This window comes from Peromyscus californicus, unplaced genomic scaffold, assembly GCF_007827085.1.
Source record: "Peromyscus californicus insignis strain IS unplaced genomic scaffold, ASM782708v3 Scaffold_18__1_contigs__length_77618521, whole genome shotgun sequence".
Classification (NCBI taxonomy): domain Eukaryota; kingdom Metazoa; phylum Chordata; class Mammalia; order Rodentia; family Cricetidae; genus Peromyscus; species Peromyscus californicus.
In genome coordinates, this window is record NW_026294480.1 from 75,043,821 (window position 1) to 75,056,730 (window position 12,910).

At 37.7% G+C, this 12,910-nt stretch overlaps 1 protein-coding gene across 6 annotated transcripts in view; it reads right to left on the reverse strand.

Moving 5' to 3' along the window:
• Positions 1-12,910, reverse strand: part of Kiaa0825 (KIAA0825 ortholog) — a 433,759-nt gene that overhangs the window by 383,825 nt on the left and 37,024 nt on the right. For 5 of the 6 annotated variants that reach the window (XR_008219664.1, XR_008219665.1, XM_052743697.1 and 2 more), the window contains exon 2: positions 896-1,027. The exons of the other annotated variant lie outside the window; for it this stretch is intronic. Coding sequence is in view for 3 of the 5 variants with exons in the window: in XM_052743697.1 (XP_052599657.1) it covers positions 896-1,026 (131 nt within the window). In the remaining 2 variants the exon portion in view is untranslated. The remainder of the gene's footprint in view (positions 1-895; positions 1,028-12,910) is intronic. 6 annotated transcript variants of the gene reach the window in all.

Genomic DNA, 12,910 nt, shown 5'->3' on the forward strand with positions numbered 1-12,910 from the left:
AATAATGAAGCAATATGTAACAAAACCATCACTCAGTGTCTTGTTTGTTTTGATGGGGACAAAGCAATTACTATGGGAGAAGTTTATATTTTAAAAATCATTTCTATTAAAAATATAAGTAGCTCTGTAATGTACATAAATGACTTGTTGATCTATTTTATTTAATGTTCTTTTCATTTCTTAGGTTAGAAACTCTATCATATAATACATAACACAAATGTTACACAAACCAATTATACTAAAATCTTATTCAGTTATTTTATATTAAATACCTATACTTAACTGTATGACTATGTCATACGAGTGTTACATTTAGCATATGTAAGGACAAAACTAAACTAAAAATAAAAAGTTTAACTTACCCTATTGAAATTAAAAGAAATATTTCCCTCCTCTCCTTTTTCTTAAAGCATTGGTCATAAAAACTCAATTAAAATATTCTTACCTTGTTTTGTATCAGGGTCTCACTAGACTTGCCTCTCCATCCATCATAGTGTGATTACAGGTATGTATATCCCTTGCTCTAAAATAATTCCGTTTTGGGGCTTTGTTTATAGCACTTATGATGAGACACCTTCATTTTATTTTGATTCTTTAGTCTCAAATTAAGGTTTTGCATTTATCATATAAGCAAGAATGCTAATTTCTAAGTGTATTAATGAAAATCTGGAGCTGAGCATGGTGGCTCAAGCCTTTAATCCCAGCACTTGGTAGATGGAGGCAGGCAGGTCTCTGAGTTCAAGACTAGCCTCAAAATAAGTAATCAATGTCTTTTAAGAAGTTAATGGTAAGGAAAACATATGATAATAGAAGAGATAATCCTGAATCCAAAGAAGATAATTTTTATGTAAATAAGAGATGGAGACAATTGAGTTTAAACAGTAGCAATAGTTACCTTGTGGCATTTTTTCCCATCTGTTCACCAATGTCACTGAAGATCTGCTTAAATTCTAAATCTCCAGGAAATGAGTTTAATAGACATTGTAGGTCAAATGAATTACATGAATATTCATTTAATCCATCCATTCTGTGAAACAATAAAAACAAGCAAGTTATCACAAACTGAGGGACAGGGGGTGGACATAGCCCACTCCAAGTTCTGATACTCGGCCCAAACCAGTAATTTCCATTTGCAGACAATGAGTTTGAAAACCAGGGCATTATAAAGCTTGTTAAATTTTGTTATTTAAGTGTCACAATTTTCAAACTCTTCTGTGGCTTAAAAGCTGAAAGGTGCCAGAGAGCCCCAGCACCGTGATGCTCTTCTCACCCTAAAAGCTGCAGAACAAACTACAGCCTTGGGAGACATCTTGGGGAGTCGCCCAGGCACCACTGAGCACACTGCCCTTGGAACCACAGACCCCGGAGTTTCACCCGAATTCTCAGAGGCTCTAGCACTGTGGGCTTATTTCTATGTGGAAAAAAAAAATGTAATTTTCTGGGAGCTATCCCGTGTCCCCTTGACAACAATCATATTATTATTCCTTAAGACACACACAGAGGAACTCAGAGACTGTGGCAGCATGCACTGGGACTGCACAGGTCTACGTCAATGGGATCCCATCACCGAAAGGAGAAGGGGACAGAAACCCCCATCCTTAGCCTAGAAGCTACCGTCAATTGATCCCCTATCAAAGGGAAAAATAGTTTTCTCCAACAAAGTCTCATTAGGTGCTGTGGGATGTCTTTCTGTATGCCGTGAATATGTGCTGCTCTGATTGGTTGATAAATAAAGCTGCATTGGCCTATGGCAAGAAAGCTTACAGCCAGGCAGGAAATCTAAGCAGAGATAGAGAGGGAAGGGCAGAGCGGTGAAGATGCTAGCCTGCCTCTGAAGGAACACACGCCAGCAAACCAGTAATGGCACCGCCACATGGCAATATATAGATTAAAAGGGATGGGTTGAGTAAGTTGAAAGAGCTAGCTAATACAAGCTGACCTATAGGCCATACAGTTGTAAGTAATTTAAGCCTCTGAGTGATGATTTAATAAGCTGTTGTGGGACCATTGGGCCAGGTCGGACCCAAGAAACTTCTGGTTACAATTAAGTGTACATACCAGACTTAAGGGAGGTCCCATGTCCAACAGTAAAAGGTCAACACACAACAAACTAAATGGTATTTTTGGAGATTTTTGGCTCATAATGCATTGTTGGGGCATTTTTTTTTAAACCTTGCATATCTTTTTGTTTATATATTGTGGTTTCTGGTTTTGTGTTTTTATGGAATTTATGTGTGTAAATGTGGGTATCTCTGCATCTGTATGTGTTTCTCATGCTTTTTCTTTGGCTCTTTTGTTTGTTTGTTTTGTTCTATTCTTGTTTGTTTTTATTTTATTTTATCTTATTTTTAATTTATTTAGATTCATGCTTGTTTTCTAATGAGAGACAAATAAAGAGTGGATTTGGATGTGTGGGGAGGTGAAGAGTATGTGGGAGGAGCTGGGTGAGAGGAAACTATAATCAGAATATATTGTGTAGAAAAAATCCATTTTCAATAAAAAAGGCACATGCATTTTCTCACTACCAACGTTTTAACCATTCATTCATTCTATATATAGATTCATCAAATGTTTGATAGGTTATGTAGTATGATAGGGCTTAAAATGTAGCTATAATATGTTAATGTCCTTGCCTTTAAGGAATTACTATTTTAGCAAGAAAAATAATTATAATTTTAAAACATAAAGACATAATATTACAAGAAGTACTATAAGTCAAGTGAAGATTAGGAATGAATTAGGTTAAAAGTCAGAGTTGGGATAAGGTGTGAACTATTTTAACTAGGATTATCAATGCAGATTTATAAAGAAGTGGCCCATGTCTAGAAGAAAAATTGAAAAAGCTGTTGAAGAAGCAAGAGGAAAGAACAACAAAAAAATGGTTTCTTGATTACTTTGCTTAAAAAAATTATAAAACCACATCTGCTCAGATTTCTCTGATGAGAACTAGTCACATGGCCCAATTTGGAAGCAGATGTGGCTAAGAAATGCTGTCATTTGGCTGTGGAGCTAATTCCAGGAAACTGCTTGCTATGGGTGGTGCTATGGTGTAGATCTTAAATGTCATTCCCTAAGCACACATGTGCTAAAGACTTAGTTGTCAGACTAGTAATGTTGGAAGGTGAGGGATGTTTAGGTGAAACACAGTGGGAGGAAGTTAGGTCGTTGTGGGTGTGCCATTAAAGGGAATACGCCTCTATAAACTGACATGGACCCTTTCTCGTTGCTTCCTAGGTGCATACAGTGAATGGCTTTGCTTCACTGACGTAGTACCCACCATGATGGTCAGTGTTACCACAGGCCCCAAAGCAACAGCCAGTTGAAAGCATGAAGCCTGCAAAACCGTAAGCCAAAATAACGTTTCCTTCTAACCTAACCAAGAACTGTCATAGCCACCGAAAAAATAGCTTTCCTTCTAACCTAACCGAGAACTTGTCATAGCCATCAAAAAAATACCTTTCCTTCTAACCTAACCGAGAACTCGTCGTAGCCACCGAAAGCTGACAAACAGAGGGCGATCTCTGTCACCTTCCCTCTGTCGATGCAGTTCTTCTGGTTAACTCAATACTTCCATTTTTTTTTTCAAATCCAAGCTTCTTAACTGTGAGCCACATAACTGAATGCACAGGGTCTTGAAAAACTGGCAGAAGCAGAATGATTCAGAACATAAAATGACCGAACATGAACTATAATGCATCCAGGCTATTTCTGGCAGCATTTGCCCATGTTGCATTTCCACTTTGGTTTTGAACATGACTTGCTCTTTGCAACATGCATGCCATCATAACACCCAGGACAAATGAAAATCCCTAAAACACTGCAGCAAAGATTCAAGATGACTGTATGTTAGTGGTCTTTTACTGTGCATACAAAGTTTTCTCCTCTTACAGAAACTAAATGGCTTATATAGAAATGAAGGAGAATTTTAATACTTCCCTACACTCTTCCTTAGCATATACAAAAACAAATCAGCAAATCTTTGTGTTGTATTGTGTTAGAATTTTTTTTTTAATCTTAAAATTGTTGTTTGAGAGACAGCAAGATGTCTCATAAGAAAACGTTCACACTGACTAATCTGCTGACCTGCATTCTCAGGAAAGGAGAGAACCAATTCCTGCAAGCTGTCTTTTGACCTTTATATTCATGCCACCACACACACACACACACACACACACACACACACACACACACACACACTAAACAAATAGATGTAAAAAATAATAAAAACCTATTGAGTTGCTGACTTAAATTTTATAAAAATTTGTCACATAAAATTTGGTTTGGAATTAGGACAAAATTAACAACAGTTTCTGAGGTAGCACAAAACATCCTTCTGCCATCTTGTAGTGTGTATTTCTGTGAAATTACACGCTTATATGATTTAGTTATGTCCCCTGCACATATACGTGAAGGAATCTAAGTTAGTGTTGTAGTGAGATTCAGAAGAGTAAAGACATAGAGCTAGTTGAGATGCTCATCAAGAGATGAACGCCTAAGGAATAAAGCATTTAGTTGTAAAGAGGAGTGAAATTATTAATGCTCCCCAGTAAAACAGAACAATCGAATTTTGTCTTTAAAATATGGAGACTGCATTTTTAAAGAGACATGAAAGTAGAAGATGGAATACTTGGGAAGAGAAGGGAGGGGCCAGCAAGAAGAGGAAGAGGGTACAAGAGAAGGACCGGGAGTTAAATGTCATCAGTGTAGTGAAACTTAGGATTGAGTACAATTTATGCATATTAATAAAGATGGAGAAGAAAGTGGTGCTCTCAGCACTACAAAATAAAAACCACTGTAGAATCTTTTAAAATAGTATTGCGTCACAGTAGTAATTTACTAAGTTCTTATTTGATATAAAATACTTTGAAATGCTTATGAAGGAAAAGTAAACTAAAAATTAATATGAAGTCATAAGCCCCAGTTAGAACATATTACCAAGACCAATCTTACAGTCAATAAAATATAGTGAATATATATCTTACTTAGCTCTGTTTTCTGTGGTATATAAAACTATTAATCTTAACCTATATTGTATTTATAGCTTTTAAAGAGTGTAAAACTTATTTTAGATTATATTTATATTATATTTTGGGATATAATGAAGACTAGTTTAATTCTGAGTATCACTTTCCTAATCATACATACAAACAATTAACAGAACAAATTCAGAATGTCAAATCAGCCCAACTTAGGGATTTAGCATTTAGTTTTGACTATGTAGAACCAAGTTTTAAGATCCATGACAAGTAGTCACATTTGCTAAAAGCTAGTGAGTTAGAAATAGACAGTTCACAAGTAAATAAGGCTTGTGGTTATAGTCTCCCTCTCAATCCAGCTCTGTTCTTCTTCTGATATGTTCTAAGCTTCACTGCAATTAAAGGCATTTTTATTCAAAACCACAAAAAACTTGCCAATCACAGAACAAAAACCAAAAACAAGATACTTCCAAAAGAATAGAACACTGATTTCTGATATCAGTACAGACTAAAAAAGAGAAAAAGTTAATGTTTATATAAAATAATTAGCAGAGTGGCTAGTGATTATGGAATTGATAATGTTATGAAGAGGCTACTTAAAATTTTACCTGTAGTCTATTAAATATTATGAGAGAATAATATTTTTATGTATTTAGGCATATCCCTTTGGAATGTTCATGCTCAGCAGTTGAGCATGCTGGCTGCTTTTCCAGAGGATCCAGGTTTCATTCCCATCATCCACATGGTGGCTCACAGCCATCTGTAAATCCAGGTCTTGGAGACCCAACACCATTTTCTGGCTCCTGTAGGCAACAAGTATGCAGGTGGTGGGCAAAACACCCATACACATAAAATAATAAAATATTTTTTAAAATCGGCAAATTTCATATTTAATACAATAGGAACAAAGTGATTATGTTTTATGCAGTATATTTAATAATAGAAGCCTAAAGGGATTAAATAAATTTCTATTCTTTTGATAGATCAATGGCAGGTTGGTTTTCTCTTTTAGAGAGAAAAGCTTGCTCTGCAGCCCAAGTTCCTTGGAGATTGCTATGTAGACCAGGTTGGACTTGACCTTTGTGTACCTGAAGAATCCTCAGTATTCTAGGAGTTGGCATTTACCCATGCAAGGGCAGCATGCTTTTACTTTTTAACAATTTACAATGCTAAATGAGTCCTATAAAATGCTAATTATTCACACTAAGTGGGACCAAATACTTGAAGGGAGAATTTAATTCTGAAGATTACTCTTAGTTGTCTTGCATTCTAAATATAGAAATCTTGAGTCATAGTCACAGATTATTTGTTTAGCATATAAAGGATTCTCTTCTAAATAAAGAAAAACACTGACTTAATCCTAGTCCTTTATTCCAAAATAAAAACCTTTTTCTTCACAATTAAAATTACTATTTTCTAGTAAGTTTATTTATGACTTTACATAAAGTGTATGTTGCATATTGAACACCCCTCCATCACTTTAAAATTCAGGAGGGAAGAGGGAGAAGGAGTGAGGCCCAGGCTATGACCAAGCTTTTGTCTGTTTATTACATATCATATCACGTCTCTGTGCTCATGCTTATTGGCTTGTCATCAGGAAAACAACAGTAGTCTGATACAAGAGAGAATAAAACATCTTTTGCTAGTTAATGATACAGCAAAGATGGAAAGCAGAACCTTTCAAAGGGTAACAACTTTTTGAACTGGCATTCTATAATATTGCTTTTACATTTTCATTTGATATTACCATTTTTCTATAAAATTAAAATAGCTGTGCTTACTATTTCAAGCAAGAATTAGCAGTCACTCAATATTAATTACTGTCTTTTAAAATTGTCAGAATTATGCTTGAAGATTATAACTAAACCAAACATCTGCAGATCAAGTTTTAGCTTTGGAAGAATTACAACCTATAGCTCTGGAAGTAACTATAAGAAAATATGAGTCCACTGTGAACAACCCTAGAAAACGCTGTAATAAAACAATAGGACATGCCTACAACAATCTAAAGAAAGTTCACAGAATAGTTTTTAATCCCATTTGTCCTTTACCATGTTTTAAAATAATAAAATCCCTCTAGGTTACACTCTTTTCCTTTTAACAAGTACAATGACAAGACTTCTTAATTTATCTTTCTTTTTTGTTTCTTCTATAAAACTCCAAAGGCTACTTCTCTTATGACAAACCAGTATGTTGTTAAAAGGAGGGAATGTGGACAAAAAGGCAGACCCCTGGGAAAGCTAGGTTGAAACTGAGCAGGAAGAGGAGAAACACAGCAGCCTTGCAATTTCTCCTCTGTGCGAGGCACAGTGAGAAGGTTCACAGATCTCTGGTCAGATTGTGAAACAAGTGTGCCCACAGGATCTGGCTGACATCAATCCTACCATCCATCGCTAAAACAGAATCACAATTGTAATGAACATGGTCAGGAAACGCTGTATTGTGATTAATTGAAAATAACTGTTCCAGAGACCGCTGAGCAAGTTTCAAATGGTGCATTACACTAACTTTGAATATCATTCAACCAACATCAGTAGAGTGAATCCTGGTTCTGCCACTTTCCCCATGATCTTGTGAGTCACTCAAGTGCTGGAAAGGGAAAGAGTTCATGTTCTGTCTTCTAGAATGACAACATAGATTTTGGGGACTGCAAGGCTCCAATGTATTCTGCTAGTAACTGGGGAAAGGACACATTTCTGAATGCCCCAATCAATTCTTTCACTAGACCCAACTACTTTGTTCTTTTGTGTCATTATTTTCTTGAATTCTTGATTTACTTACTTGCGTGGATGACACAAGTCTTATTCTGTTGCTCACATGGGCCTAGAATTCCTGGCCTCACATGATCTTCCCGACTTAGCCTGAGGAGCTGGGCTCATGTGATCTTCCTGCCTTAGCCTGAGGAACTGAGGTTTTGGGAATTTACTACTGTGCCCTGATACCCATTTTCAACTCTCTTTCTCCTTTCCTATCCCTGCTATATAGAAAGATGAAATAGAGCCAGAACTTAACAAAAATAATATCAGGAAAGAAGAGGTGTGAGGAAGCAAGACATCCTTTCATTTTAATAGGTAGATTCTCCATACAACTTCCAACACTTAAGTTCTCCAGATATTCAGTGTCCAGGTGTCTGAGTTCCTCTGCCTTGGCAGGCTTCTCACTTAACATAACATACGTGAAATCAACCAACATAACACGTGAAGTGAACTGACTTCCGGCAGGCCTACCTACAGAAAGGAGATACCTCAGAGTCTTACCCGCACAAGCCATCATGAATCCTTGATCTAATTTTCTTTGTATCATTCCCTCTATGACTGGTTTAGCTGTGTTGCTGGTTTGATAAAATAGAAAAAAAAAAAAACAAACAACTCTGACCAGGTTTTCATGCTTAAACCTGGGACAGCCTTTTCTTTTGGTTTGGCTATTTTTTAATTTCTCAATTAGTCACAAAGTATTCTTATACTCTCGTAGCTCACATATGGGTCAGAAATTGCTCTAAGTATTTCATATAGATGAACTCATTGAATTTTAACATAGTCTCATGGGATAAGTATTATTATAATTCACAGATTAAAGATGTGCAAAATGAGGCACAGAAAAGTTCATGACATTTACAAGGTCACAAGAAGTGGATACGCTGGGATGCAGACTACTTTAAAAGACTGAAACATAGTCCTCTAAAGAATCTCTGCATAGAATTAGACTTTTAAATAATTATTGTATCTCCTATGTGTTTCTTTACTGTCTCACACATTTGACAGCTTCCCCTAGCCTAAAACTATTATAAATGTCCTTTATTATAAAACCTATACAACTACAAATTTAAAAAAAAGACATGAAGCCAGGCGGTGGTGGTGCACGCCTTTAATCAGAGCACTCGGGAGGCAGAGGCAGGCAGATCTCTGTGAGTTCGAGGCCAGCCTGGGCTACCAAGTGAGTTCCAGGAAAAGGCGCAAAGCTACACAGAGAAACCCTGTCTCGAAAAACCAAAAAAAAAAAAAAAAGACATGAAACAACAACAACAAAAAAATCCTTCAAAGGACAAATTACCCCATGGACTTACAGAACTGTCACAGTTTCTTCCCTTTCTTTGAAGAGCAGCAACTAATATTTCTAATGTTGTAGCCTCCTCAGAACATCGATAGAGGATTCAAATGGACATCAATTTGTTCAGTCAATTGCAATACTTTATATATTGGAATCTTATCTTAGAAAACAAACATGGATGCCCAGGGTTTAGGCTGCATCCTGTGGTCATGTTGGTGTCTGAGGGCCATGCTACTACTGGGGCCATGGTGTCATCCAGGTCTGGGTCCCTGGCCCTACCACAGCCAGGGGATGTTGACATCCATGACTTTTGTTTCTGTCAAAGGCAATGCCAATGCCAGGGGTCTGGGCCACCACCTGGGGCCGTGTTGGTGTCCAAGGACTATACTGCCCCTAGAGTCATACCAATCAGAGTGGCCTGTGCTGCCACCTGGGGCCAAAGTGACATCCAATCCCCAGTTATTGATGAAGACCATGTCTGGGTTCATGGTCCTACCACAGGCAGGGTCTATGCTGATGTCCATGGCCTTTTGTGCCACCAAAGGCTACCTTTGGTGCCTAGGATCTGGGCCTCATCCTGTGGCCATGTTGGCTTCCGAGGGCCATGTCACAGTCAGGGCTACACCAATTTAAGTGCCCCCTGCTGCCACCTGGGGCCATGGTGACATCCAAGACTAGGTTGCTACTGAGGACCATGTCTAGGTCTGGTCCTACCACAGCTGGGTTCTCTGTTGATGTCCATGGTCCATGGTACCACCAAAGGCCACACAAATGCTTGGAGGCTAGGCCACAACTTGTGACTATGTTGATGTCTGAGGGTCATGCTGCCACTAGGGCCATGGCCATCTGGGTGACCTGAGTAGTTGCTACATGGGGCCATGATATCATCCGGGCCAGGGCTACTGCTGTGGGCCATGTTTGGGTCTGTGGCCCAATAGCAGCCAGGGTCTAGGCTGTTGTCCACAGCTCTTGTTACCACAGGAGGTCATAGGAACCAAGCTTGTTGAAACCTGAGGGCTGTGATGAGCCATCCCTGCCCCTCACTGGCCCTGGGATAGTTCGTCCTGCCCCTTGCTGGACATTACAGGAGAAGAGCTGGACCCAACACCCCCATGTATCCCATGATAACTGACCCACAGACATACACCCAAGAGATTGCCCCACATCTCACCACAGGCGTGGGAGAGCTGGCTCCAGTGGCATGGGCCTAGGAGAGCTGGCTCTTCCCCTCCCAGGGGCCCAGACCTACCACCCAGACTGACATCCTGGGCCTTGGGTTGGCTCACCCTAACATCTGCCCCATTTATGACCTGTTAGAATATGTGAAGAGACTGGTCCTGTCAAACCATAGCCATGGATCTCCATGACTGGGGCAGGATGTCTGAGAGGGATTTCAGTGAGGGCCCAGTGATGATGGTGTGCCAAAGGCCTTGAACCAAACCAATGATTTATTGCAATAAACACTTTGCCGGTGGATCTGATTGGACAAAAGGGCATACTGTGTGACACACCACCGCTCCCCATGCCACTAGGATGAATGAAGAGGTGTTGGAAAGATGGAGGATCGAGGTGGGTTTTTGTTTGTTTTGAATTAAATTTGGGGGGGCATGCTGCAGGGGTGTGGGGCAGGTATAAAGGGACTGGGAGGTGAGTGGGACTGGGGTGCATGATGTGACATTTCCAAAGAGTCAAGCTAAAAAAAAAAAAAGAAAGAAAACAAAAAGCTCATTATTCCATTCAATTTATTTTCTTTATTTAAAAATTATTTTTTGAGATTATGATATAATTATACCATTTCCCCCTCTCTTTCCTCCCTTCAAACTTTCCCATATACCCCCTCCTTTCTTTCAAATTCATGACTTCTTATTTTCATTAATTGTTGTTATACACATGTATACAAGCATATGTATATACACAGACATTACTAAATGCATAAATAGAACTTGTCAATTCTTATCTACACATTAGATTTTCCTTCAAAAACTGTAATGTGATCTGATAATAATTACTGAAGTACTAATCATTATATATGGTCCAAAATGTCAATCTGAATCTGGGTAAATACTTATATTAACATACTACAGCCATACAAGATACTTCAATGTTGAAAAACAGAAAAAAGAAAGAAAGAAAACTTGAAAAGTCAGGTATGGTGGTACAGGCGTTTAATCCCAGCACTCAGGAGTCAGAGGTAGGTGGATCTCTGTGAGTTCAAGATCAGGGTGGTCTACATAGTGAGCTCTAGGATAGCCAGGACAACAGACTAGAGGCCCTGTCTCAACAACTCTCAGAAAAGACCAAATAAACAAACAAAAAACCTTTTCAATGTACCTCCTCTAGTAACAATTTATATATGTGTGCATATGAAGGGCATACAGAATGGAAAAAAAAGGTAAAAAGCCACATGGTAAAATGTAGACTGCTAAAATCAGGTTAATTTAAGTTATAAGAACTAGTGGGACAGGCCTAAGCTAAGGCCAAGTTTTCATAATTAATACTAAGACTCCATGTTGTTATTTGGAAGCTGGTAGCTCAAAGAAAAATTCAACTACAAACAGGGCCAGTCAGAAGACACACTGCAGCTTGGCAAGCAAACAGAATTAACTCTCATATGATATATGACTTAATCACCAAAACTGGCAGTGCTGTATTTTTTTCAATGTACTACTTTTCCCCAAAAATATTTTCATTTTTAATAACTCTTTATAATCTTTAATATGCAACCCCAGCTATTTCTGGCTTTAAATGAACAGTTAACCAAGATAAGACAAAACTGCATTTTAATTTTATCATTCTTGAAGACTCAGACATCTCATAATTTCAAAGTAATAAAATTATCATATATTTTGTCATTAGGACAAATAGTGTTATGAGTTATAGGGATAATGAATTTTCAAGTACAGTAAAATTAATTTAGAAAAGAATATGTGAATTAATATAAAACTTAAGTCAAGGGGCACTTTTGAAAAGCAGTTGTACCATGCCACAACTGGGAATAATCCAAAACAGCTTTTGAGACATTAATTATATTTTAAAGGAATTACGTTTTAATAATTAGATAATAAGGATTTGGACATGGCACATACTTTGCATCAAAATGGGTGATTCTAAAGGATTTAGGATCTTAAGTATGGTCCAAGGGTTTAAGAATTTCTCTTAAATTATTAATAACATTAATTAGCTGGCCATTCAGAATACTTTCCCTTAAATTATTAACAATATTAATTATCTAGCCATTCAGAGTGGCAATATTAAAACACTAGTACTCGTATTAATTAGCTTAGCATTCATTTGATGAAAAAGATCTATTTGTTTGAGTATTCTTTTATGACTTCTAGGGCTTTGATTCGTGAATTGTCACTAGCTTTGTTCCATCAAATATCCCTTTGAGCTGATTATAAACATTTAAGGTTCTTGCCTTTTAGAAACAAACAAACAATAAAACAAAATCCTCTTTGGGAACTCCTTTAGTTCATATCCAGGTTTTTTGTTTGTTTGTTTTATTTTGGTTTGGTTTTTGGTTTTGTTTGTTTTGTCTTAACAGAAATCTGCATTTCCCAACCATATGCTATTACCATATCTAAACCCTGAACAATCTGGTTTTTGCCTCTACTCCTACAACAAACATGACCGTGCACTTTCCAGTTCCCACCATACTTAGTCTACATGGTACTTAGTCTAAGTGGCTGCTCCTCAGTGAAAGTCTCTTTTCTTGTCAGTTTACTGAACATTATGCCTTCCTAATTCTCTTCTTGTTTCTTATAGCATTGCTCCACAGGTTTCTGCAACAGAGCATCCTACCAAGTAACTTCTTTTTTATCTGATATGAAGAGCCAGTATAAAGTGGGGGTTCTGAAAGACAGCTTTCCTACTCATAACCAACTGCT